Source organism: Pteropus medius, unplaced genomic scaffold, assembly GCF_902729225.1.
Source record: "Pteropus medius unplaced genomic scaffold, Ma_sr-lr_union100, whole genome shotgun sequence".
In the NCBI taxonomy this organism is placed as follows: domain Eukaryota; kingdom Metazoa; phylum Chordata; class Mammalia; order Chiroptera; family Pteropodidae; genus Pteropus; species Pteropus medius.
This window is the reverse complement of record NW_024349804.1, coordinates 10,840,435-10,867,119: the sequence shown is the minus strand read 5'-3', so window position 1 is coordinate 10,867,119 and position 26,685 is coordinate 10,840,435. Positions and strand designations below refer to the sequence as shown.

At 53.1% G+C, this 26,685-nt stretch overlaps 1 protein-coding gene across 1 annotated transcript in view; it reads right to left on the bottom strand.

The window, feature by feature from the left end:
- Window positions 1–26,685, bottom strand: part of SLC2A9 (solute carrier family 2 member 9) — a 96,284-nt gene that overhangs the window by 21,824 nt on the left and 47,775 nt on the right. Inside the window, 5 exon segments of the mRNA XM_039838187.1 lie at window positions 1,407–1,482; window positions 2,161–2,262; window positions 12,143–12,253; window positions 22,867–23,046; window positions 24,399–24,406. Of these exon segments, the coding sequence (XP_039694121.1) occupies window positions 1,407–1,482; window positions 2,161–2,262; window positions 12,143–12,253; window positions 22,867–23,046; window positions 24,399–24,406 (477 nt within the window).

The following is a 26,685-nucleotide window of genomic DNA, read 5'->3' as shown; positions in this document are numbered from 1 at the left end:
GTGTGTACGTGTGTGTACGCGCGTGTGTGTGTGTGTGTACACATTGGGTGTGTCTGACTTTGTCAGGAGAGGCCTCACTGGGCCTGTGACATCTCAGGTGACGATTCCATACCAGCTTATTAACTTCATGAGAGCAGAGACTGCCTGTCTCCAGATTTGCTCCCCAGTGTTTCCAGGCCCAGCATGGGGCCCCCTGGCCATCCGCTCCAGGGGCCCCAGGGGGAATACGCCTGGAAGTGGGGGAGGGGGAGGCCCGCGGGACTACACACGCTTCCTCCTGCATGGTGCGCTCCCTGTTCCTCCTGCAGCCTCCTGACCGCCATCATCACAGCAGTGGTGTGTGTGCGTGGGCAGGTGCGCACACAGGTGTGTGCCTGACGCCCTCCCCGGCTGTTGCCGGGCCCGTTCCAATCCCCTCATTACAACATTCTGAGGTCCCGGGTGGGGAGAGAGGCTTTTCTCTCGTCACAAATGTGACGGGACATGGAACGTGATGAAAAATCAGCAACGTGAAGGGAGAAACGGAGGTTCAGGTCTCTGCTCTGATAAAAACTGAGTGTGTTTCCGTCAGCACAGACACCCAAACAAAGAGGAACCGCAGCGATGCCCCCTGGGAGATCTGGGCGGTCTCAGTCCCACCGTGGCCTCCGATGGGGCCTCCCACAGGGGACACAGACCCGGAGCCAGGAATGGCAGGGCCCTCAGTCTCGTCCACCCTGGCCATTTTACAGGTCGGGAAACTGAGGCCCAAGGAGAGGAGAGGACTTTCCCAATAGGGAAATGGTGGAGCTGGGGCTGGGAGTGAGTCGGGGTAAACGGAGGCTCAGAACGCTCCACGCTCCACTCTTTTGCGGGTGGCGCAAGGTGGTGGTGAGGGCCCCGGGAGTCAGGTGATTCCATGGCCACTCGCCCTATGCCGGTCACCTCCCACCCCCACCTTCTCCAGAGCTGTCGCGAGCCTTAAATGAGTTGAGCACATCGAGGTCTTGGCCAAGCAGAGCACATAACCAGTGGCCAATACATCTTAGGCATTACCATTATTGTTATTATTGTCATCATTGTTACCTCTTCTACGCTAAACTGTAACTTCTCTGTGGGCACAGACTGTAATTTGAGTGTCTTCGATTCATCCCAAATCAGTGTGTCTGGCTCGTGGGTCTCACACCATCAACCGTTGCTGTATGTTGTATGTTATCATTAACGCATCTTTTGGTGAGCGCATCACCCACCATCTATGGGATGGAAACGAAGGCAGTCATGGCACGTAAGGGCTGGGGGCTCTCTCTTCCAGCCCCCTCCCCAGTCAGGTCTCGTCCCTCCCTGGGCTGTGGACTCCCCCATCTGTACAATCCATCCGTGGTGCTGTGAGCCCCGGGCCAGCTGGTGCAGAAGTGGGGGTGCCTTACCTGGACCGCTACAGAAGGAGGCGATGATGGCCAGAATACACGCAATGCTCAGGTAAGGGGTCCAGGGGGCGTGGTCCTGTGAGAGCAGCGGTGGGCAGGTGAGGAGGCAGGTGCTCGAAGGCCTGGGTTCCTGTCACAGCTCCTCCTCCATTCACCTGTGTGACCGTGGACAGGTCGCTTTCCATCTCTGAGCCCCAGTTTCAGGGTCCGTAAAATGGGGATAATGATAACCCCTAAGCCATTTAGCCGCCTGCTTTACAGATGCAGGGAGCAGAGAGGTTTGGCGAAACGCCAAAGTTTCATGGCGAGTAAGGGGGAAAGCCAGGATTCACATCCAGGAGGTCTGGCCCCAGAGTCCCTGCTGGTACCCACCAGCCAATGATGTGACAGTTGTGCAACTGTCTCCTACGGCAGGGCCAGGCATCTTCGCAATTGTCTAGGCGATCTCTTCTATCCCACAGATAAGTAAACTGCAGCTCAGAGAGGGGACATATATTCCCCAAGATCACGGAGCTCACGAGCAGCAGAGACAGGACCAGAAGTCAGGGGTCTCATCTCCCAGCCCAAGGACCCATCCCTGAGCCCTGCTCCCCAGCAGCTTGAGAGCCGAGAAGGCCCTGGGGGAGGCCACAGCGCCAGAAGTGTCCGCAGACAGTGCCAGCTTCCCACACAAGGGCCCCAGAGCAGCGAGGCGGGAAGCCAGCCCCACGCTGACTCCCCTCAGGGCGTGACAGGCACAGGGCGTGACTCTCACCTGCAGTGTTAGCGTGACCGTGAGGATCCCGAAGAAGAGGGCCATCAGTCCAAAGCCACCAATGAGGAGAGGTCTCCGTCCCAGGCGCTCGATGACCAAGCCCTAGGTCAGGGTCAAAGAGAGCTGGTTACTACTGCGCCTCCCGCAGGGAGAGAAGGGGAACGGGGTGCTGGGAACCCGGCTCGGGGTCAGGGTTCAAGGACGGCTCTGCTCTGAGACAGGCCGGTGACTCTCTCCAGCCGTCCTTTATGAGAAACAAAGGGAGAAGAAAGTGACCATACTCGAGCCGCTGCCATGCGCCCGGACATTCCCGTGTCCTCCTGATCTTCGCCTTTAGGGGAGGGTAGACCTGTCTGCTGGGGAGTCTGGGAGAGGAACCGAGGGGACGTGGTCGCCGCAGCCCCTCCCGCTTTGGAGCCAGGCCGGCTCCCTCCACGTCCAGCCCCCACGTCCTAGATTTCATACGGCAGACGGCGCAGGGGTGGGAGCAGGCAGAGAGGGTCCTGTTGTTTCCCACTCTGCCCGTGCCCGGCTGGGTCCGTTCCATTCTGGGGTACACCAGGAAGCCCCTGTGACTGCAGCCCCTCAAGCCGTGCCCCCAACCCAGCTTCCGCTGCAGCTGCAGGACTGGCATTGACCTCCAGCCGGCTGGCCCCTGTGTCTGCCCCTTCAAACGCCAATGGCCCTGAAGAATGGTGATTGCAGTTAAGTTTCAGGGCCCGGCAGACTCGGCTTGTGTCCTGGGTCTACCGCTTCCCAGATGTGTGAAAGCTAACACGGCACTTCGTTTCCCAGAGCCCCAGGGCTGTCATCTGTGAAAGGAAGACCGAAATACCCTCCGCCACGGCTGTCTGGATGGGCGGACAGGCTGACGTTCAGCACGCATACCAGGTCTCCCGATGACGTCAGGCGCCCACCTCTCCGCTTTCCTCCTCCCATTTCGTGGAAAGAGAAAGCTGAGAACCGTTGATGATGGCTCACGCCGGTTGGGGGATGTGTGGTTATTATTTAACTTGTTATTTTTCAGCCTTTTTCCGAGTATTCTACAGTGAGCTTTTTACCCGCAAAAAAAAAAAAAAAAAAAAAAAGACTAAAAGATCAACTTAGCTAAAGCACGAAGATACGAATCTCTATCCCGAGTCACAAAACTTTATTCCTTCTCCATCTCCAACGATTTCCAATACCCACACCGGCAACTTTTCATCTCGGGGTGGAATAGCTTTTTACTACAGTGTAAGGACGTCTCAGCCAACCCCGTGGCAAACCAGGTGAGGAGCACGTCGCATACGATGCCGGCATTCAGGCGCTTCGGGGGTGGGGAGGTTCTGGATGTTTGTTTCATTCCCCTAAAGTCTCCAGATGACCCTGAGCCAAGGTAAAGCTGGACACACTCCCCCCGCATGTGGAATTAATCTCTAAGTACGGTCTAGGAAGACACCAGGGAACTGAGAAAGAGAAGAAATGAAAACAACGCTCTCTGTCCTCGTGGGACACAGGACTGGCCTGCAGGTCTCCCTGCCTCCTCCAAGTCCCATTAAGGTCTCTAAGTCCCCGGCTGTCAGAAGCGATCGCTGTAAATGTGGTGTATCCGCTCACCATTAAAATCCTGAGTGAAGACTGTAACTCAAGACCAACGGCAGCCTCAGGAGGTACCGCGGTCAGCTGGGGATGGGCTGTCAGCCTCCAGATGCCCCCCCAAAAGCCCCTCTGGGGACTCCAGAGCCACAGGGTCATTCATCCGTTCAGCAGCCACTCACCTGGCACCCACTGCCTGCCTAAAGCACCAGGACATCTGGTAGAATAATCACGGTAAAAAATTTTTTTGGTTAGGATTTAAAAATCGATTTCATCGGTGGGTAGTTAGATTCGATAACATGTACCCTTTTTGGTTGTACAGTCCGGTATGCTTTGAGAAATTCATACACGCATGAAAACCGGATGGATTTTATGGGTTCATCTCTGTGTCGTGCCCTCTGTTTACAGCTCAGTGTGAAGTGTGTGACGTACTCAGCGCTGGCAGCGTGCCTGTTCCCAGGGCTCCGGGGCCCAGGAAGAGCTCATCTCCTTCCGCCACAAGCGTGGGCCTTCTGAGCGTAGAGGACACCCCTTCTTCCTGTCCTATTCCAGGCCAGGCCCCGTCCTGGGAACCTCCTGGCTTGACCCGACTTGCTCTTGTGAGCTTGCGGGCCGAGTGGCTGACTGTGCGCAGAGCCCCAGAAGGCGGCCGTTGGTGGAGGGCTCAGCCTCCCTCAGCACATCTGGTCTGACTGCTCTGTCAGTTAGGGGGTACACCTTCCCCCAAACGGCCTTAACTGAGCCATTCAATTATGTGCTGAGTGCTTGTTGTGGGCCAGCGCCTAGCTTAGCGGACCGTGTTACTGTGTGACATACACACAGTCTTGTAACACACACACACACTGAACAGTGGGGCAAGATGATGCCTCCCAGACTGGGGCCAACGCCCAGTATCCCAAATGGTTGTCCTTGGTCTTGATGCTCTGAGGAGGAGCCTTGCCACACCCGGGATTAGTGACCCTCCAGGCAGAAACTGGATCATTGCCGAAGCTTTAGCGCTAGGCACTTTGGGAGAAAGGAGGATGGTGTGATTATCTCGAACGCAGCTCTCAGTGGAGGAAGGACAGCAAAGGCAGATTGCATGACAAGGAACAGCATGTTTCTGTATTACTTCTCACGCCTAGCGATTCTGTTTTAAACATGAAAGCATTGATCTTTGCTTCCACTAACCTCTGAAAAGCAGCCGAGACCTTGGCAAGTTGCGGTTATTCCTAAGTTGTTGGAGCTTTAAAGCCTGTGCTCAGAACCAGGGTCTGAGCGATAACTTTCTGCTGGGAACAGGCTCTCTCTAAATTAAAAGTTAAAAATAATTCATCGGAACATAAACTTCGTTCAGAAATTTCTCTTTAAAAGATGAATGTATGTGAGGCCTGTCTATCTGTTTGGGCCACAGGTCTGATAAATGAAAAAGTTACTTTTTAAATGATTATCATTGGGGTCCATGAACCCCGAGAATAATAAGTTAAAATGGTTTTGAGACAATTTAACCAAAGTACAAAATCAAACATGGCTGGGGGCCAACTGGACTAGCAGGAAAGGCTGGCCTTAGACTGGGCTTCTCCAAGGTTTCCAGTCCTGGTAAAAATTCTTCCTGGGGCCAAAGCCATAGCTTCTGCAGCTTCCAGAGGGAACACAGCCCTGCCTCCTGCCCGCTTCGAAAGGAAAAAGTGGTTCATAGGAAGCTTATGATCATAAATTTAAACTGTTCTCAGTTTGGGGCAAGTCGGAAAAATTTTAGCTTTTATAGAAAAGAAGTTGAGGAAGAAATCCTAGATGGCCAGGTGACATAGGAGTCAGTGCACGGACACCAGGGGCACAGAGCCGAGAGCCGGCGGGCAGGGGGCAGTGGCTGGTGGGGGCGGCCATCACTCGGGGCTGACACAAAGGAACGCAGTGCACTGCCCCCACCCAAGTCCCCCACCCACTGTGAGCCATGCCCTCCGCTTCCTTAGGTGGGGGAGCTGGTGTCGCCGGCTCCGACACAGGGGAGCCCAAGGAAGCTACCAGACACAGGGAGGACATCGGAAGACATTTGGTGGGAAATAAAGGCCCAGGGGCACATCCTGGGAGCCGGACGGTGGGCGGCAGGGCCTGGCTGGGCTGTGTCCTTGGCCAGACTCGGAAAGGAAGCGCCTCTCAAAGGTATTGTCAGGGCTGGGGCGGGCGAGAGCAGGGGCTACAGGGACGTGGCCTTCCAGCACGAAACGGCCTGCCTGCGTGGGCCGCTGGCCCTGGCGCTGGGTCCCCCTCTCCTCCCTCCCCTCCAAGTTCCCCGCCCCCGTGAGGATGAGCCTCAGAACCAGGAGAGCCCCCATGACGCTGTGCACGTTTCCACCAAGGCGACGGATTATGTAAGTGCTTCTCCAATGACGACGCAGGAATCAAATATGAAAAGCCGCCGGCCCTGAATTTGAATTTCTCCGCTCTGGTGGGTGCTGCCCACTTGGCTGGGATGGAGCCCCCGGCAGCCACGCATGCCCTCCGGGGAGTTTGGGGGCCAAAGGGGGCGTCTGTCTGCTTTTGCTTCATGTGGCCCCCTCCCTTCTACTAAATTCCTGTAAACTGTTAGATAAACTGGGACTTAATCTAATATTTCCAGGGAGGCTGGGTGCTTTCTTCTCGCCAGCTGTGGCCCCGGAAATGCCGCAGCATCTTTTATCGTGGACCATTTGTGTGCAGAGGAGGATTAGCTGAACTCAGTCCTTTGATGCCCATTTTAGGTCTGACGATTCATAGGAAAATCGGCCTCTTTTCCAGCCTCCAGACAGTCTCCCTGCTGCTGCCCTCACCACCCTCGCCCCGGTCTGTTCCCTCGGCAGTGGCCAGAGGGATCCTTTTCACGACAAGGCTCAGCTGTCAATACCCTCGGCCGCGTCCCTCCAGCCCTGCCGGACCCCTGCCCTCTTCAGACTGGTGACAGGTTCCTGCCTGGGGCTTGCTCTGGACCCCCCGTGCGCCTCTCCAGATCCACCTGCACCCTGCTCTGTGACCTGGACAACGACCGAGGAGCAGAGGTACAGGCCGCCTGCTGCTCCCAGGTGCTGTCAGCAAATGGGGCGCCAGGAAGAAATCGGAAGCGGGGAAGGAAGAGAGTGGGACCCAGGGGCTGGTCCCCGGCTCCCCCGGGGCTGGCTGTGTCCCTCTACTGAAGGCCACTGCTCCTGACGGGTGGCCTGCCCACCCCACACTCCCCGACCCCCGAGGTAACCTGCCCTCCGACCACACTGTGCCGTTTCTGTCCTGCTGGGGCCTGTCTGGATATCAGGGTGACAACTCCCTCATCCTTGGGCCTGAGACATATTTCATGCAGCCACCTACTCCACCCTTCAACGCCCCCCTCAGTGTCCCACCCTTCCTCCCAGCACCCTTTACCTGCTAAGCTCCCACTCGGCCGACTCACTCATGTCGCTGTTCATTACTTGTCCCTCTACCAGGAGCTTGTCTTCCGGCGGGCGAGGCCTTCGTCTCCTCTGTCCACTGACGCATCTCACACACCTGGACCTGCTGCATCTCACGCACCTGGACCTGGTGCATCTCACACACCTGGACCTGTTGCTGGTACAGAGCAGGGACCCGACCAGCATTGCTGAATGCAGAAAGAAAAAACGCTCTGGCCCAGCTCCATCTTCTAAGTTTTGGGGGGCAGCAGGGCATCTTCAGACTTCTTCGTAGCACATGTTTGGTTCTCTTCAGGAATACGAACAATTGTGTCAATGCGCTGGGCTCACAAGAGGTGGAACAGCAGACATGTCTTCTCTCACAGTTCCGAGATCGACGTGCCCGCAGGGCCGTGCCCCCTCTGAGGGTGCAGGGGAGGATGGGCTCCAGCCTCTGCCCCAGCTCCCGAGAGCCCCTGGGCTTCGTGGCCTCACTGCCTCTGCTCGTGGTGTTCTCTGCGTGTCCAACTCCCCCTTATTCGATCAGCTCACCCCCCTTTCCAGAATGATCTCATCCTAACCAATGACTTGCACAAAGGCCCTATTTCCAAATCGAGTTACATTTGGAGGTTCTGGGGGTTAGGATTTTAACATATGCATTTTGCTGCACACAGCGCAGCCTATAACAACAGTTAACGTTTATTGAGTACTGCTCTCTGCCAAGCAGTGGGGCACTCGTGTATAATTCTCACGAAAATGCAGATCTGTTATTATTCTCACTTTTCCTGAGAGAAAGCAGGGGCTCAGAGAGGTTAAGTAATTGGCCCAGGGTCGCCCAGCGAGTAAGCTTGGGGCCCGGAGACCGCAGAGCCCCCCGTTCCGCCATTCGCCTCCCTAACGAGCGCCAGGCGCAGCGGCTCCGAGGAGCGGCGGGGAGTTCTGAGGCCTTGATTCTGAAACCGGGGCCTTTGTCGGGAAGCAGAGGCGGCTGTAGGCCGTGGAAACCAATAGGATTTTTTTTTTTTAATTTCAACTCTATGGCATAGTCCATTCCTGACAGCTACGCAAACTTACTGCAATGAATAAAAAGCAGGAATGACTGACGCGAACTCTGTTTCTCCTGATTTCAGAAAGCGCAGAGTCTCAGCTTCTCAATGGCATGAGCCTCGTGCTCCGCAAGCTGCCGCCCCACGTGGCAGCGCATGCTCGGGCTCGTGAGGCTCCAGTGACACTCGCTGGAAGTTCACTCATCAGAGAACGAATCCTGCTCCAGGAATAGGAAAACCAGCCATTTCTGCAAGATGGCAATTATTGACAGCTGCCCAAGCTGGTGGGCGGTGCCAGGATCCAAAACTAATTGCAAGTCAAATGAGCAAAAATGTCTTTCTCCACTTATTGAGGCCCAAAGCCATTTCAATAGACTGTCAAAATCTCAGTGAGAAGAGAGAGTGAGAACTGGAAAGTCTCTTTGGTAGGCAGTTACCGCAAGGGATGGATGAAATCGTATCTGTATTTTTGGAAATAAGGCAAGAAGAACTTTTGAAAGAGCGAGGGGTGAGATCACTCTTGTGGGGGGCGGGCGGGGGGGCGGCGGTGCCCTGAATACTGCCTCTGTCAGGTGCAGTGGGCCTTCAGGCACTCTGCCTTCTGTCTCCATGACAGTTCTGTGCTGGGTTCTGTGGCCGCTGTCACAGATGATCACAAACTTAGTGGCTTAAAGCAGCGCATATTTATTCTCTCACAGCTCAGGAGGTCAGAAGTCTAAACTGATCTCATGGGCGACATCACAGTTGCTAGAATGTTCCTTCTGGAAGCTCCACGGAAGAATCTGCTCCTTGCCTTCCCCGGCTTCTCCAGGCCGTCCGTCCTCCTCGGCCGGTGGCCCCACCCTCCGTCTGCACAGCCGACAGCTGACCCTGCCACCTCCGCTTTTGCCATCCCGTTTTATCTGGCTCCCGCTCTCTCCTCTCTGTCACTTGTAAGGATCGTTGCGATTCATCGGGCCACTTGGATGATCCAGGATTACCTCCCGTCTCGAGATTCTTGACTCCATCACACCTACAAAGCCTCTCTGCCGTATACGATAACACATAGCCTCCGGGAATTAGAACTTCGGGGTGGGGGGCGGGAGCCTGCCTACCACAGGTGGGCCTGCTTATGTCCATTTTAAAAATAGCAAATAAATTCGGAGATGCTGGGCAATTTTCCCAAGTCCGCTCCGCTGGCGAAAGGGTTGCCTAGGGTTTGAACTCAGAGCCGAAGCTCTTTCTCCCCAGGACCTTGTTTCATCTCAGTCGCCCGGCTTCATACCGAATTCCGCCTCGTGATTTTCCAGGGATGCCATTTAAATGCCACATTTCGAATGGACCATTTCTAATGGACGATTCTGTATCTCCAGCTCTCACAGGGAGGGCAGGTGGCTGGGGTCATGCACACAGTTGCCCGGGGCAAGCTGCCCAATGCACTTCCCTTCCCTTCACCTGGCTAACTCCTCCTGGCCCACCAGCTCTCTGCTTCCTAGGCTCCTCCTCCAGGAAGCCCTCCCGGAAACCCTCACAGGGAGTTCATCTCAGTGTTCCACGAGGCACGTGTCTGATGCTGGGTCTGTCTTTCTCTCTAGATCGTGACAATTTCGCTGGTGATGTTCTAGCGTGAGCATGATATGGGAGTGCCATATCATGTGGAATGCATGAATAAATGAATCCACCACCAGAGCTACGAAGCTGTCACTCCCCGCCGTGGGCCACACAGAGTTCCCCATACCTCTAGAACACACATGATCCAAATGGCCATGATCCACCATGATCCAAACTGGAAGGCGGCGAGAGGCAGACCCTTCAGAGGCTGTGATGCTCGGCTCTGGGTTTGAAGGGTCCTCTCCTCCTCTCCCCGGGGTGGGGGTGGGTTATGTCATTTACCTCCTTCCTGGGACTGGCACGTCCAAGGAATACTTTGTCAGATATCGTCAGCTTTTAAAGAAGACGATGGGCCAGCCAGACAGTGGGAACGGAAGGAGATGGGGAGACTGAGGTTGGAAGCGTCACCATTGCCTCTGCTTGCTCTTCTTTCGAACGAGGTGAAAGCGAGACTTTCGGGAGTGGGGCGAGCCTTCACAGGATCCCGTGGAGAGTGCTCGGGGTCTCGGGGAGCACTAGATGTTAGCTCTCCCCACTCCCTCAGGTCCCTACCTACTGGCCGTCTGGGTAAGTCATTTCTTCGAGACTTGGTTTCTTCAACTATCAAAAGACTGTGACAGTCCCTGTAAACCCCGCTGTCCGCAAGGATGTTCATCACAGTCTTGCTTAAAATGACAAATAAAGGGACCCTACCTACATACGGCAAGAGTAGCTGACGCTGAGCGCACGTCGTCTGCCTGGCACTGCTCATGTCATTTAATATGCGGTCACTCGTTTAATCCTCGCCCCACCCCAGGAGGCAGGGGCGATGGCCCTATTACAGAAATGAGGAAATCGAGTCACAGAGCTGTTGAATAACCTGCCCGGGGTCACACAGCTCAAAAGGGTCAGAGCTGGGATCGGGATCCAGGCAGTATGTCTGGCTCTGAGCAGGGACCCCCTACCCAACCCCCGTCTCCTGGCAACCCCGACCCTACAGACAACAGTTAAGCAAATTACCACATTACCGGTTTGTCAAGAATGGTGGGGCTTGCACACCAATTCCCAGGGGGCGATGCTCGCATGCTTTTCTGTGTATGCGTTCCACTGTGATATAATTTACGCAAACCAGAGGGAATGAAAGGGAAAATCGTTCTGACATAAGTCTATGTGAGCAAAAGCCAGGTTCAAGTGAGCGTCTAGAACAGCATCACTGCTGTGTGGAAATAAAAGATACGTCTATGCACAGAAAAGACAGGGGCGTTTGGGCCAAACTCCCTTGGGTGCTGTGATCGTAGGTGATTTCTGTTTTGTTTCTTCCTGTTTTTCTGAATTTTACACATTTACCCTAATGATTTACCCCAACCTCCCCTCCCCAAATAAACCTTGTAATTTCCACATCGTTTTCATTCCAGACTGTGCTTTTCCGCGGATCAATAGAAATGATAATGACAACGGGGGACAGTCTGGAGCACGAGACAAGAATTTTATGAAACGTCCAGATTACGAAACATCGAAATATCTTCCCTCCAATAAAAAGTCTGCAGACGGCAGGACAGGGAGACCGAACGCCGGCCTCAGCACTTCCGTGGCAACTATTTTTTAAAGCATCCTGTTAAATGCCCTGTGAAGAGCAAGTTGTAAAACAGCCTTCTGCCGAAAAGGAGCCAGAAACGCGACTGCACGGCGCGGCGGGTTTGCACCGGCTTCTGTCCCGTCGTCGGCACAGGTCGCTGAGTGAGAGCGGCAGTCAGTGCGCTACTTCGTCAAGGTCAGAGAGCAAGGTCACAGAGCGAGGCCACTCCGATTCCGACGCTCTTCTCTTTCCTTTGGAAATGCGGGCAGTGTGCCTAAGACGCGAGGCTCAGACCGCACACCTGCCAGCCAGAAGAGACAGGGATAGCTCATAAAGGGGGCAACGGAAGCTCAGAGAGGTTGAGCGCAGCGTCCAACGTCACACAGCCAAGAAGCTCCGAAGCCGGGATTCCAAGCTGGTTTGGTCTGATTGCGAAACCTGTGCGATTTCTGCTAGAGTCTGCGACACCCCTTCCCCCCAAATGCTTACTTCGCGTGCCGGAGACTGAGAAAGAGTGATGAGCCCTACGTTTCTCTTCTTTCAGAGATTGTCGCTCATCGTTAAAGTCACCCTCTCCGCGATACTTCTCCTGTGCTTTGCCTTGCGAACTCCTACACACCCAGGGTGATAAGGCGACAGCCCGTGGTTCCGAAACATTTTAAAAGTCAATGCAACAGGAACTCTGGTCTGGACTCCCAGGGAGATACGGCCATCTTCTGCATGATAAACTCCTAAAATTCAGACACCTTTGGAGTGACGCCTTTAATGGGGACTCGGGTTCACAGCAGCCCTGCTTAAGCCCCTGCGATGTTCGCAGGAATGACGCTCAGCTTACTCACAGAGAAGATGGAAGCCAAGATCTCGCAGTCACCTGTGCTCAGGGTGATGTACGGGATCTCTTCTGGAGGGATCCCAGCTTTCCCGAAGATGCTGTGGGTGTAGAAGCAAATCTGTAAGTCAGGAAAGAGAAAGATGGGAGGAGGGTCAGTGAGGGGCATCTATTTCCGACATTCGATCCAGGCGCACGTGGTCTCTGAGATGTACTGCTAAATGCAGTCACGAGGTGGAGCCACGTGACGTGGCCGACTGCTTGTTTTCTCCCTCCTCCCACATGTCCCCCTTCATCGATAACAGAACTCCCACGCTACCGGGAGTGACCCGTGCTCAGCGAAGTGTGGCGATTGGCTATAAGCAGAAATATTGGCGGGGCTTCCAGGAAGTCTCCTTAAAAAGAGCATTTTAACAAGGAGGTGTGATCCCATTTTTTGCCCTTTCTTCTTTCTGCTGTCAGGATGGTGAATGTGAGGGCTGGAGCTTCGGCAGCCCTCTTGGATCACTAGGTGACCTCGAGAAAGCACTGCTATTAGTCCCCATGGTAACTTTGTGAGAATTAGAAAGGTCCCTGCTTCACTAGACACTATTGTCAACTGGAAAACCGTTATAATAAATCTACAATGGGTACGGAGTGAATGGAGCTCCCGAGGGCTGTAGTGCACAATCTGTATGACCAGCGCCTTTGCCTGGGGATGGGGGCCACCTGTTCAGATGCCGGAGCAGGAAGTCAGAAGAAGCCTGTGTCTTTATTGACTGCAGTAAGTCTATCATTTATTATCCACACCTGGTCCTATTCGAGGGCGTTAATAACCACTGCAGGACCACGGACATGCGTCGGGACTGTCCAGGGCAAAGCAGGCAGTGTGGTCCTTGAGCACCAGCTGTACTAGCCCTGCCAACTGTCTTCATGTGAGCGGGAAAACCTACACTGTTTCGGTCACCATGGAGGTTTCTGTCACCTGAGGCTAAACCTAACCCTAGCAAACACTCGTGGGGCACCGATCCCTGGGCTGGAGTTTGCAGACCTGGTTCCATCTCGAGCTAGCTGTGTGACCTCGGGAACTTACTCGGCCTGTTGAGATTCCTTCTCAAGGGAAGGATAACCATGCCCTTCCTGTGAGGGGTCAGGAGCTGTCGCTGTTCACTCCTTTGGGGGGTTTGGATCACCAGGCTGGACACCAGTGGCTTCTGTGCTCTCCCCACCCCACCCGTTTCCTTAAAAAGCAAGTTCGCTGAATGACAGAAAACCACGCCGACCTGACGTTTGAGGCCGGATGGGGACCGGCCGCCTGGAAGAGCCTGGGACACACTTATCAACGGAGCATCGGGAAGCAGAAACGTCGGCACGCATCCCTCACAGTTGCCAGGCTGGACCGCGGCTGGGCGCGCTTCGCTCCTGCTTCGCTTCCGGAGAGAGCCCCCGTTGCCACGAATTCATCCTGTTTCCCACGTTTGTCTAGGAAAACGTTTTCATGGTCGGGGGAGCAGACAGGATTTAGGGCCTCCTCGTGTCTCCGGGCGCTTACTGCTCAGTGAGGGGAGAAGCACCTCTGATAGCCGCAGGCACAGCCAGAGCCCGGTCAGAACCGAGCTCACGGGCCCTGACGCGGCTTCGATGTTCACAGAAGACCAAGTCGCTCTGCAGAGGCCTCTCCTTCGAGTGAGTTGATCGATTAGAAGTTTAGACTCTGTGCCGTCACATCCGCGGAGTGCTAAGTCCTCCGGCTCGCAAGGCTGTGACAGAAGCTGGCACCGTTCCCCAAGCCTGCGGTCCCTGCCAGTCTGCTCCCTTTGGAAGGTAACTGTGATTCCCAGCACGTCTCCAGGGACCTCAGAGGGGCTGAAATGTCTTTCTTAATTGGTTCTCGGCGGCCAAGGGTCTCCACGGGCCCTTTGACCCCTAGGCGGCCTCCGGACACCATGCAAAGGCAGGGCGACACTTGAGTTCCTCCCAGCTTGGGTTCTGAACCCCCACCCTGACCTGCTTGTGTTCCCCAGACTTTACCCTCTGATGCCGCGCGACGTGGGCTGTCCCCCTGCAAACCACCCTGGCCTCCTCCGAGGTGTGCTTCCCTGGCTCTTCACGCTCCCCCAAACCCCTTCTTCCGGCCTCTACTTCCCCACACAGCAACACTGCCTCCCGCATCCCCGACGAGTTTAAGTGTTAGCGAGAGTCGTGGCGCATTCAATTACATGCTCATCGAGGCGGAGTAATAAAAGCGGCCCGTGACCATCTCCCACTCAAATGCACTTGTGCATCGAGAGGCGTGCATCGCCCTTCGGACCCTCGCTCCCAGCCCAGGGCCTGCAGGGGCGTCCTGCGAGCCTGGTCCTGTCCCTGGCGAGGATTGCACGTCACACAAACTTCCTGTCTCACTCTGTTGTCCCTTTGAAGCCGTCCCCCTCTGCCTGCATCATCTTAGAGAGCGGGAGGTGATCGCCTCAGCCTCTGCTCCCCCCAGGGTTGGTCTGATCAGCAGTGTGAGGGCGCCAGACAATGCGGACGTGTTGAGGATGCTGAACAACATGGATGTGGTTGAGGATGCTGGACAACGCGGAAGCACCAGGGACGTGGAGGGCGGCCCCCAGCAGCCGCACGGAGTGTGCTCTGTGTGGACCTCGCCCATAACACGATCGCTCTCGCCGAGGCCCGTCCCACTGAGGCTGATGGTGGGGAGCGGGGGGCAGCAGCTCTGGAGGCCCGCGAACCTGACTCCGGCCCCAGCTCCGTGGCTCGTGAACCGCAAGTCAGCAGGCGAGGAGGGACCTCAGGCCTCTGAGGCTCCGCTCTCTGGAAGAAGGCCACCCTCTCCACTTTCCAGGGTTGTCATAAAAATTTTTAAGCGATGAAGTAAAGCATCTTTTATATACTTTTTTGTGCATAACAAATGGTAGGCGTCATTCTGGAAGATTCCATCCCTACCCAGATGCAATTGCTCCTCCGTGAAGGAAAAACCTCTCTGCGTATGCCATGGACAGGCAGCACCTCTGCGTCTGCTTCTCAGCCGGCCTCCTCCTGTGAGCTGGGCCTTTGAGGGACTTTGCAGAGGGGCGGGGAGAGGCTTTGTGTCATTTTGACTCCAAACATCCTAAAGCATCATTCTTAACTCAAGACAGTGTTTTCGAGACAAAGCGAAGCCTGTGGACAATCTTTTTTTTAGCCCAACATTGCCTAAGGGACAGAGAGACCACACACATGGCCAGGACCCAGGAGCCAGGCCCGTCACCCTGCTGTGCCCGTGCCTCCCCGGGCGGGTGGCGCTGGGCGTGGAGCCGGCTTACTGACGGACTCCCCTTCCACCTTCCTGCTGCCCCCCACACACGGCTGTCCGTGACCTTGATCACAGACGGCCTTCGACCGAGAGATGCGTCCCAACCCACCTCTCTGGCTCAACTTCAGGACCGACGAAACACCCGATTTAACTTTGCCCAGAACAAGGAGATACCGAGAGGGAGTCCAGACCTACTGTACGCTGGAAGGATGTGGTCAGCAGAACACTGGTTCCCCCACAGACGTCCCCGTCCCAATCCAGGACACCTGTGAATACGTTACATTACACGGCAAAGGGACTTTGAAGATGCAGTCAAGCTAAGGGTCTTGAGATGGGGGATGACCCCGGGTTATCTAGGTGAGCTGGAAATGTATCATAGGAGGGAGGTGGGAGGGTCAGAGGTCAGAGAGATGACGTAAGGTCAGAAGCAAAAGTCAGACAGAGGGGTGGGGTGGGGCGGGGTGAGGGAGAGGAACACAGAGGTGGTCTTCACAGATGCATGGTGCACAGGATCTGGTCTGAAGCAGAGACAGGAGACCTCGTCACTGTGTCCCAGGAACTGTGCCAAGGCCTCGCCATGTCAGACAGGGACCTCCTGTCCCTTTGTTTCCCGTTTCCATTTGGGAAACGTGCCTCCCTCTCAGCTCAAAGGACAAGGAGCCACAGAAGGGATGAGGGGTGAGGCAGGTGGGCGCCCTTCGAAAAGAGGGGACATATGTACTCGGGGAGCCCCCGCTGGGCTTTCTGTGCACCCGCATTTTCATTTTCATGAAAATCCAGAAACATACAAAGTAAGTACTCAAATATTGAGGGGCCAGAAATCCTAGCTTTTCTGAGTATTGGATTAGTCTTGTTGCTGCTCTTACGTGTAAAAATATAGCCTCCACCGACCCAGTTCTTAAACGAGTGACAGCACTTTTCTCTGCTCCTTCCAGGCCTGTGTCACTTCGCGTCTCGGCGATGGAGGTCAGAGGGGTTAGTGTCCCTTAGGGCTACACGGCCGGGCGTCTCAGGGCAGGAGTCTTTCAACAGAGAAGAGCTACAATCATCGAGCACGAGCTCCGTGGCTGGCCCTGGGCTGAGCACTTTATGTGCATCTTTCCATCTATCCTCATGACCATCACCTGAGGCGGGTACCATTCTACAGCTGGGGAAACTGAGGCACGGAGCAGCTATGGCAACACGTCCCATAACTCTCAAATTCAATGCTGGGAATTGAACACAAACAGTTGACTCCAGGACTTGCGCTGTCGACCACAGAGCTAGGACAGCCCCACGGAGGGCGTCTAAGTAGCAATCTCTCCATCCACGGGGTCACGGTAAGTTCTTTCAGCGAGATGGTCATGGTTATTAGGGCGACTGGACATTTTTAGGTCTTCTAATTTGAGTTAGAAAGTGATTGGCGAAGAAACTTTAAAACAAAAACTATTTATAAGAGCTTCTGCATTTGATGAGCGGTTTTGTGCAAAACATAATTTGGGCTCCAGAATTTCTAACGAGGAGATGGACCTTCGTATGGCTCAGATGAGAGGGACCTTCACATGGCTCCAGGCCAGCAACAGGGGCAGGTGTCATGTTTTGCTCGCCACCGACCTGCCTGAGGTTTTCTCGGCTTCCGCTCTCCCTCCTTCGCCCAGCCTTGTCTCCCTTTCACTCAGTTCCTTACAGAGGGTGCGGGAGGCCAGGCGCTCTGCTGGGCACCAGGGTCCAGTGGGGAGCGACACGCACATCCTCGCCGTCTTAGACCTAGTCTAGCACGGACGGGAGGTCTTATCAATAATTATACAGGTAAAGGGCTCGAGGGACACACCAGCTACCCCGGGACGCTGTAGCTGTGACACCTGGGCGCCCACCACGTGGACAAACACTGGCGGCAGGGAAAGGCCTCTGAGCGTCAAGAACCGACGTCACCGGGCCCATGCGGCTTATTCACAACCCGCACTCTAAGCCTCTCCACTCCCGTTTCGCATCGACCGACACGCCGGGGTGTCTTATTTCCCAAGCAAGACTGCATAGAAGCAGCAGCAAAGCTTGAAAATGCGTGGCATTGAGACAGAAGAAATCACTGCTGGAAACAGTCTTGCTGATAACAGACAGGGAGGAAGGTGACCTAATGTAATATAAGCCAAGCAGCTGCCATCTGCAACCTACTCCGCACACATAGTTTCATATGATCCTCACGGCAGCTGTGCAGACCGAGTGTTATCATCCCCATTTTTTGTAACAGGACACGGAGGCCCAGCGACGACAGTACGATTGGCTTCTTCGCTTCAAGAAGGGAGGAATCCAGAGGGAGGAAGGTAACCCAAAGTCCAGAAGTACTGCCACCGTCCTTGGCATTCCAGAAGATTCAGGAAGCTTCAAGAACACTATGGCTTCCCTGCACCAGGTCTGACCCAAGGACTTGGTCGAAACCATGGCCTCCCTGCCCGCCTGTGCTTCTTACCTCCATTTCCTTCTTCCCCAACCGTTCAGGGACCTCCCGTGTGTCCTGGTGGCTGTGGGTGACGGAGACACAGGGACCATGAACGTGGTCTCCATCCTCAAGGGTGGCATGCCACAGGGAGCAGGGCTGGCGGTGCAGGGTCCATCGTCACCGCCCCGGCCAGTGGATGATGGCTTGGCAACGAGGAGGTCCCTCTCGCAGGTAAGAGACTGAATGTTCTCACAAAGGTCTGGTTTTCATGCGAAGGACAAACTGCTCAGGAGGAAGGCAGTTGCATTAAACAAGTAATTTTAAGTGACAGGTCTAATTTCAGAGAAGGGAATTTGAAAGCTATTGTGAGAAGGAGGAAAAAAGCAATCCGACACAGAAAAGGAATTTTAAAATAACTAAATGCTGTTAAATAAAACTCTCGCTTGATTTCTGTAGTAGGCAAAGATCATTCATCAGCTCTTCAGCCAAAATGTACTGAACAATATCTAATGTTTGTTTAATACCGCGGTTCTCAACTGGGGCCAATTTGGACCCCAGAGGCCGTGTGGCAGTGTCTGGAGACATTTTTGATCATCATAGCTTGTGGAGCGGGCTGCTTCATCGAGTGAGTGGAGGCCATGGATACTGCAAAACGCCCTGCAGCACGGGGCAGCCCCCATGACAATGAACTTTCCAGCACCAGATGTGCATAGAGCTGAGGCTGAGGAACGCTGGCTGAGTACAAGGGACCTGGGTCTTAGAGACGGGCTGGCCAGACCTGGGCAGTGCTCTGGGGCAGGGCACTCGGCTCCAGGACGTGTGAGCCGGACAGCACGACAAGTCCTTGGCCCCCGTAAGCCTCAGTTTCTTCATCTAGAAAATGGGGACGGCACCACCTTCGCTGCAGGACGTTGGGGCCTGGAATCAAGTGATAAAGGGGGCGATGCTAGCAGTATTTACCACGGTCTTCAACTACAGACCATGTCCCCCCGAAAAGAATTTCTGGTAAAATTAAGGGAATGAAGCAAATTCTGAAGGGCGCTGAAAGGTTTTCGTCTGTGTGTGACGACTCTTGTCCTTGGTCTCGTGAATGACCTGGATTAAAAGGCAGCAGGGGCAGGAAGAGACAGCCGGGCTGTGATTTGTGCCTAACCATTGTTTGTCCCTTTGCGAAACAGAAGAAGTAAGGCTTGTCCCATTAGGTGCTCAGGGGTGACCTGGGGATGCCAGCCAATGACACACACGGGGATGATCTGAAGGAGCTTTGGGGACCTTCCTTGCTTGGGGCTTATGCACCGAGATCTTGTGGCCGGATGGATGGTGCTCAAAATCCCTTTCTACCATTCCTGGCTGTGTGACTTAGAGAAAGACTCTCAGTGTCTGAGCCTAACAGTGGTGCTGGAGTCACGGGGCTGCCACGGGCTCCGCTCCCCGGTCGCGATACGTGTGAAATACGTGTGTGTGTGTTCGTCACTCCTAGGGCTGAGCAGACAGAGGCTGGGAGAGGGAAAGCGATGGCCCAGGTTTCCCACTGCAGCTCTGTGGTCACAGTGAGACAGAAAGCCAGGCCTCTGGGCCTTAGTCCAGAGCTCTGTGCTCTGTGTCAAGTTCAGCATGCTGAGCTGGCAGTGCCGCTCCTGACTAAAAGATTAAAAATAATCCTCGACACACTAAGGATAGAAGGAAGTTACCCTGACATAATAAAAGGCCATATGTAATAAGCCCACAGGTAACATCATATCCCATGGTGAAAAACTTAAAGCTTTTCCTCTAGGATCAGAAAGAGGCAAGGATGTCACCACTGTTCTTCGACGTAGCACTGGAAGTCCTAGCCACAGCAATCAGACAAGAAAAAGAAAAGGCATTTGAATCGGAAAGGAAGAAGCAAAATAATCACTGTTTGCGAATGGCATGATCTTACATGCAGAAAACCCCCAAAATGCCACACACGCACACACACACACACACACACGCACACACACTGTTAGAAATACTAACCACATTCAGTTAAGTTACAGGATACACCATCATAAAAAATCAGTTGTTTCTATATACTAACAATGAACTATCAGAAAAGGAAATTAAAAAAAAAAAACAATTTACGATAATATCAAGAAGAATAAAATACTTGGGAATAAAGTTAGCTAAGGAGGTGAAAGACTTTTACACTTGAAAACTACAAAACGCTGAGGAAAGAAATTTAAAAACACACAAATAAATGGAAAGATGTTGCATGTTCAGGAATTGGAAGACTTAGTATTGTTAAAAGGTCCCTAGTACCCAAAGCGATCTACAGATTCAATGCCATCCCCATAAAAATCCCAATGGCGTATTTACAGAAATAGAAAAAAGTCTTACAATTTACATGGAACCACAAAAGCAACAAATAGCCAAAACAATCTCGAGAAAGAACAAAATTGGAGACATCGCACTCCTTGATTTCAAAACGCGTTACAAAACTACAGCCGTTAAAACAGTGTGTATACAGACAGGTATACGGACTAATGGGACAGAACAGAGGGCCTAGAAAGAAACCTGCGCGTGTATGGTCAACCGATCTTTGACAAGGAAGCCAAGAATAGTCAATGGGGGGAAATAGTCCTTTTGACAAATGATGGTGGGAAAACTGGATATCCATAAACAAAAGAATAAAATTGGACCTTTATTTTCATTCAAAATGGATTAGAGACTTAATCATAAGACCTGAAACTGTTAAACTCCTAGAAAAAACACAGGGAAAAAAATTCATGAATTGGTCTTGGCAATAATTTTTTGGATATGACACCAAAAGCAAAAATACACAAGTGGGACTATATCAAACTGAAAAGCTTCTGCACAACAAAGAAAATAGCCAACAGAATACAAAAGCAACACACAGAATAAAACAAAATATTAGCAACCATAGACCAGAGAAGGGGCTAATATCCAAAATATATAAGGAAATACAACTCAATGGCAAAAACAACAAAACAAAGAACAAATCCGAATAACCCAACTGAAAAATAGACAAAGGACTTCAAGAGGTATTTCTCCAAAGAAGACACACAGATGGCCAATAGGTATATTCAAAGATGCTCGACATCACTATGAAAAATGGAACTACCATAGGCTACATCAATCCCACTGCTGAGTGTTTACCCAAAAGACTTGAAAGTAGGATCTCAAAGAGATATTAGCACTCTTATGTTAAATAAAACATTATTCACAACGGCCAAGAAATGGAGATAACCTGTGTTCTTCGATGACTGAGCGGATAAAGAACACGTGGTCTACACACACGACGGAGTATTATTCGGCCTTTAAAAAGAAGGAAATCCTGCAATGTGGTGACACGGATGAGCCCGGGGGACGTGAAATAAGCCTGTCACAGAAGGACAGACCGGCTCGATCTCACCTAAGTGAGGTCTCTAAGATGGCCAAACTCACAGAAGCAGAGAGTAGAGTGGTGACTGCCAGGAGTTTTGAGGAGAGGGATATGGAGACTTATCCTTCAATCGGTAAAAGGTTTCAGTTACAGAAGATGAGTAAGTTCTCGAAACCAGCTGCACAACAAGGAGCTACAGTTAATAATGCTGCACCGTGCCCTTCAATGTGCGTTAAGAGGGCAGGTCTCATGCTAAGTGTTCTCACAATAACAAAGTACCCGAAAGGCAGGATACTCTGAAGCTGCGATCCCACCGCCGCTGGCTCTGCGGGCAGGCAAGATGTTTCTTCCCCCGTGGCTCATGCTGCAGGATTTACAGATACACCCGAGCAGAATTTCTCAAGTTATGTAGGGCATGCAAATCAGAAAATTACGTCCCAGCGGAGGAGAGAATTCTGTTTAGAAATGTCATGCTTGTCAACCTAAAGGCCTCATTAAATACAGATTCTATATGTGGCTTCTGCAACTCCCAGTGTGAGCCTTAAGAAACGGATACATTCTCCCTCCTGCTTTCTCAGAGCTGTCCCGAGGTCACACTGCTGACCAGGTCCCTCCTAGTCCCGCTGACTCCCACCCGCCTCAAATAAGTAGCAAGATGATCTCATTTCGGCCCAATGTTTCCGAAAATAGAATCAAGAGTTGTTGAAACGAGGCAGATCCCTAAGGTTATAACTTTCTAGGCTTATTGCCCCCTCTCCAGACAGAAACTACTCCCCTTTCAGTCACCTCCCCTAACACCCCGGATCCCTCCCTGCTGACTCTTGGGGTGCCAGGCTCACACTCACTCCGTGTAGACGCAGAGGAGGTATTTTATCTGTTCTTTGGAAGGTCCCTTCTCGCTCCCTCTGGGCCCAGTCACACTTCTGAGTTACGTAAATGGCTCCGAGCGCCCTGCATGGCAGCTTCCATGCGACCCCTCCCCAACGCACACCTGCCACGGGGCCGGCCAGCCGGCCTGCACGCCTTCGTGGGTGGGGACGTCCCCAGCCCTGGCGGCCACCCCACTGCTTTCCAGAAGCGACAATAAGGGTGATGACCCCAAGTCGGCCTCCCCATTCCTCAAGGTCCTGAATTCTACGTCCCGGAGCCCTCGAAAGAGAAGGGGCACTGGGTCCGTCAGAGGGTTTGGGGGACTTCATGGGGACACCTCTTCCTCCCACCTTCCTGCCCACGCCAGCTCAGGCCTCGAGAAACCTTTTCTTCAAGCCTGAAGATTTTCTCAGGCTAAAGTGGCCAGCTGAAGCCAGCCCAGCCCCAAGCCCTTTCATTTCGATCATCTTAATGTCTCTCACTCATGACTTCCTAAGACCCCTTTTATTGAGAAGTAGGACTTTTAACTACCTCTAGGGATCAGTAATTTTCACGATGGGCAGCATTTATTAAAGAGTAACTGTGTTAGCTGCTGCACTGAGCACTCCGCATAGATTATTCCTTTCAGTATGACGTGGTTTCATCTTACAGATAAGGAACCCGAGGATCAGATTGCTTGGCTGCCCGACTGTACGGAGCTGGTGGAGGTGACATTGTTGGGACTGGAACCTGGGCCCCCAGCGCCCAAGCCCCGAACCATGCCCCCCACACCCCGTCCGGTTCCTCCGACCATACAGGGACGCTCACCGCATTGAGGCCGCAGAGCTGGTAGCAGGCCATGCTGATGACCACGGTGATGGCCTGCCAGGGGACGAAGGGGGTCCTGAGCAGCTCCAGCACAGACACCAGGCGGATGTTCCTCTGCACGCAGCCCTCGGCCAGGACCTCCTCCACCTCGCGGGACACGTCTGTTTAGCCCAGGAGCGTCTGCACCCAGGGACAAGAGTGGGCTTTCAGCGGAGATCACAGTGATGCTGGGACCCGCCGCCCAGACACGAACCCTCTCAGGGCTAGATCTGGCGGGGACCTTCGAAACCACAGAGTCCCAAGCCCTTGTTTAAAAATAGGATGCGGCGACATGCCCAGGGTCACCTAATTGGCCAGGAGAAGCCAGGAGAGAACAAGGATCTGCCGATCGCCCCACAGCAAAGTGGAGCATGCCCAGGATTCGAGCCCTGTCTCCACCACTCAGTGGATGAGAATTTTGTGATCACGCCTGCCTCATGCAGCTGCTGTGGTAACTGGATGATCCAGCGCACACGAAACCCCGGCTCGGAGCTTCACACACAGGTCGCTCTTTCGATGAATGTCACCGAGCACCACTTGCTTGCCTGGCCCTGTGCTCCCATCCTCATTGGAAGTGTCCAGCTGGAGATCGGACCACCACTTGGCTAGGATGCCTGGGAGTCGATTCTATCACTGGAAGAAATACTGAAGAAATGACCTCCAGGGCCCTTTCTACATGACCTCCCGAAATACAGGAAGAGCTAGTCTTCCCAGGATTCAGACTTGCCCATAGGACTTATGCCTCTTCCAGGCTGAACATTGCAAATTTCCAGCCTCAGCGAACCTGTCATTTTTCACGCAGACCTTAACCGCGTAAACCTCCACGGGTAGTGCATGAAGCTGGGCTGACCGATTAGACGCTGGAGGTCATAACGATCAGATCACGGGAGACACTTTCGGAGCATAGATTTAAATATTCAGCGCTGTGACATTCATCCTCCTACAGGGAGAGGTGGCTATGGTGACAGTCCTGTGGACAGTCCATTCCATTCCAGATACGGTGGGTGTCATCCTTAAAAACGCTGCTCTAAGCCACAGGGCATGCGAAATTACTCTTCTTAAGTAGCAAAAAAAAAATTTTAAATAAAAAGGAAGAAAGAAAGAACGAAAAAGCCGTTAAACTTGCTCCAAATTCTCTAAGAAGCAAGCCCACGAATGCTCTGGGGTGTTATTTCCAGAAATGTACTAAAAACTGCTGCAAAATGTCTCTTTTGTAAGCTATGATTTTTATCCTTTTTCTAGCATTTATTAAGGATAAATAGGAGAAGTGGCAGAACGAGTAATGTTTCTGAGTCATGCACTAAACCACAATATTTCTAATCCTTCCTCAAAGTTTAAAGTGGAACATTTGTGTGATAAAGTAATCCTAGAGTTTTAGGGCAGGAAAATATTTCTCTTTCTTCCCTGATATACATGCTTTCCATATCAAATAAGGATACTTTACAACTGAGTCTTCCCCTTTTTACCTTGGCTACCAGGAAGCTCTCAGCTACATTAAATGCTTGGATCTTAACAGACTTTCCGGATACAAAAATCTCTCTTCTTTCTCTTAAAAGTTATGATCTTCTTTAATGCATCACTTTAATTTCCTGTCACATATGTGTTCATAAAAAGTTTGTTCTCCTTGCCCCAAACTCCTTATAAGATTCCTGTGAATAGTGTCTTGTGTGACCACATGGCATACATGAAGGTGCGTATGCCTTCAGGAAAGAACTCACCGCTTGGCTGTGAGCAGTGTGGTCAGCCGATGGCGTCCAGCTCTTAGCTCTGCAGGCATCCAGCTCGACTTCGAAGCCCAGGTGCTGCTGGACTTGCATTTTTTTTCACCCAGAGCCCATGAGTAACTACATTCCTTTCCCTCCGATCTTTAGCTGCAGAGAAGGAACAAAGCGTGGGGGACAGTGTCGGGGGCGTCCTGTCATGGTAAATGGCCACCACCGCTTCTCCTGTCATCGCCGTGGACCTCCCAGCTCAGGGCAGGTGCATGTGCTAGTGTAAGGCTTATGACACCCCACGCCAGAGGCTGAGTCTCGTTCAGAGCCTGGCACGCAGCACCACATTGGATGAACATAACTGGACCCTCCTCCTATTCGCTCACGTCTCGTCTGGAGAAGGGGATCCTCTGGAAGGTGAAGCCTGGATGTGGGTGGGGTTGCTCTTATTCTCCTTGGCCCTGAGGTTTAAAACCAGGACCAAGTTCAGGAGCTGCGATGTGTCAGATGTCAGTTCGCCACAAGGAAGGACCGTCTGACTGATGTAGTCAAAGGCGGACCGGGCGGTTTCACAAGCAGCGAGTTCCCCACTCCTGGAGGTATGCAAGGGGAGGCTTGCTGACCACCTGTCGGAGGGGCTGTGGGAAGAACCCAGGCATTGAACAGGAAGATGGACAACACGGGCTCTAGTGCAAGGGCAGAAGCCCGGAATATGCAGCCCCTACGGCACTGGGGGAGCACGAGGCCATGGCATCTCTGCGGTGGGGAGGAGACGGGACAGACACGTACACCTGTAACTAGCTGTCCTTGGAGAACAAAATGGCCTTAAAATCTTGTCGTCTCTGAGCCTGTTTCCAAAAGGCATTTGCTATGGAAAACGAGCCGCCCAGAGACCACGCTCTTTCGCCTCCGAGTCATCGAAGCAGGTCCTGCGATCTGGCCCAGACCCTCTCCTCGCCTCGGCTCCTCCCCGCGCCCTTGCCCTGGAGAGTAAGAGGCTTCCCACGGCTCACAGCTCATTCTTAGTTCCGGCCATGTTCTAATCACGCGCTCCAAAGAACTTGAAAAAGGAAGGGGAATTGGCACTTCCCAATCGGAAGGAAAAAACCTTCTGGGCGGCACGGTCAGCTCCAGGCTGGGAAAGGGAGCCAGGCCTGGTACCAGTTAGGTATTTGTCTTCGTTCACAGGGGAAAGGAGGCGAACATTTATTGTGCACCTACTATGCGCCGGCCTTTGGGCAAGGCGCTTTTCAGACTTTATCACGATCCCCAGTGCTGTTTGGTCCCCCGAGCCTCAGGGAGGTTAGGAAGTGTGCTGGAGACCCCAGGTAGTCAGCGTCCCATCGCGATCTGTCTGATCTTTCTTTCCACACGCCTCAGAGAAGGAGGGAAAGCCACTGCAGAGCCAGGAAGCTAACAGAACCAAATGCGGTTCATTTCTATTAACCTGCAGCTCTCGAGAGCTCGCCATGTGCCGAGGATGCTCAGGGCACTTCAGCAAGGGGAGAACGAGGCACGGTTTCTACCCAGAAGGCGTTCTCTCGAGTGGGAGACAGGACAGAGCTCTCTGCCACTCCGGGGGGCAGTGCTGGATGGCAGACCTGCAGGACCCTCGCGAACCTCTGTGAGGGCAGTGCTCCGAATGCCATTTAACAGATGGGTAACCGAGGCACAGGGGGATGAAGCGACACGCCCAAGTCATCTGGGGGGCTGGCATTTCCACTCCTGCACTGCTGCATGCCCAGGGGTCCTGCAAGCCTGGCTCAGGATGACATGGACAGGAGGTGGTCACAGACAGCAATCTCCTTGTGTGATGAACTGTCCAACAGTGTAGGTCGCCTTAAGACAAACTCAAAGTTCTCTTCCCCAGCGACGCTCCTGAGATGTCCATTCTCTGCAATGATCGCTTCTGCATGCAATGGGATCAGCAATCGCATTAATACTGTCAGGGTTGAGATCCACAGACATGGCTTATTTTTTCCATTAGTAAATGAATAACTTACTATTGCAAGGTTTACACATTTATTTTATTCTATTGTGGTAAGAACACTTAACATGAGATCTCGCC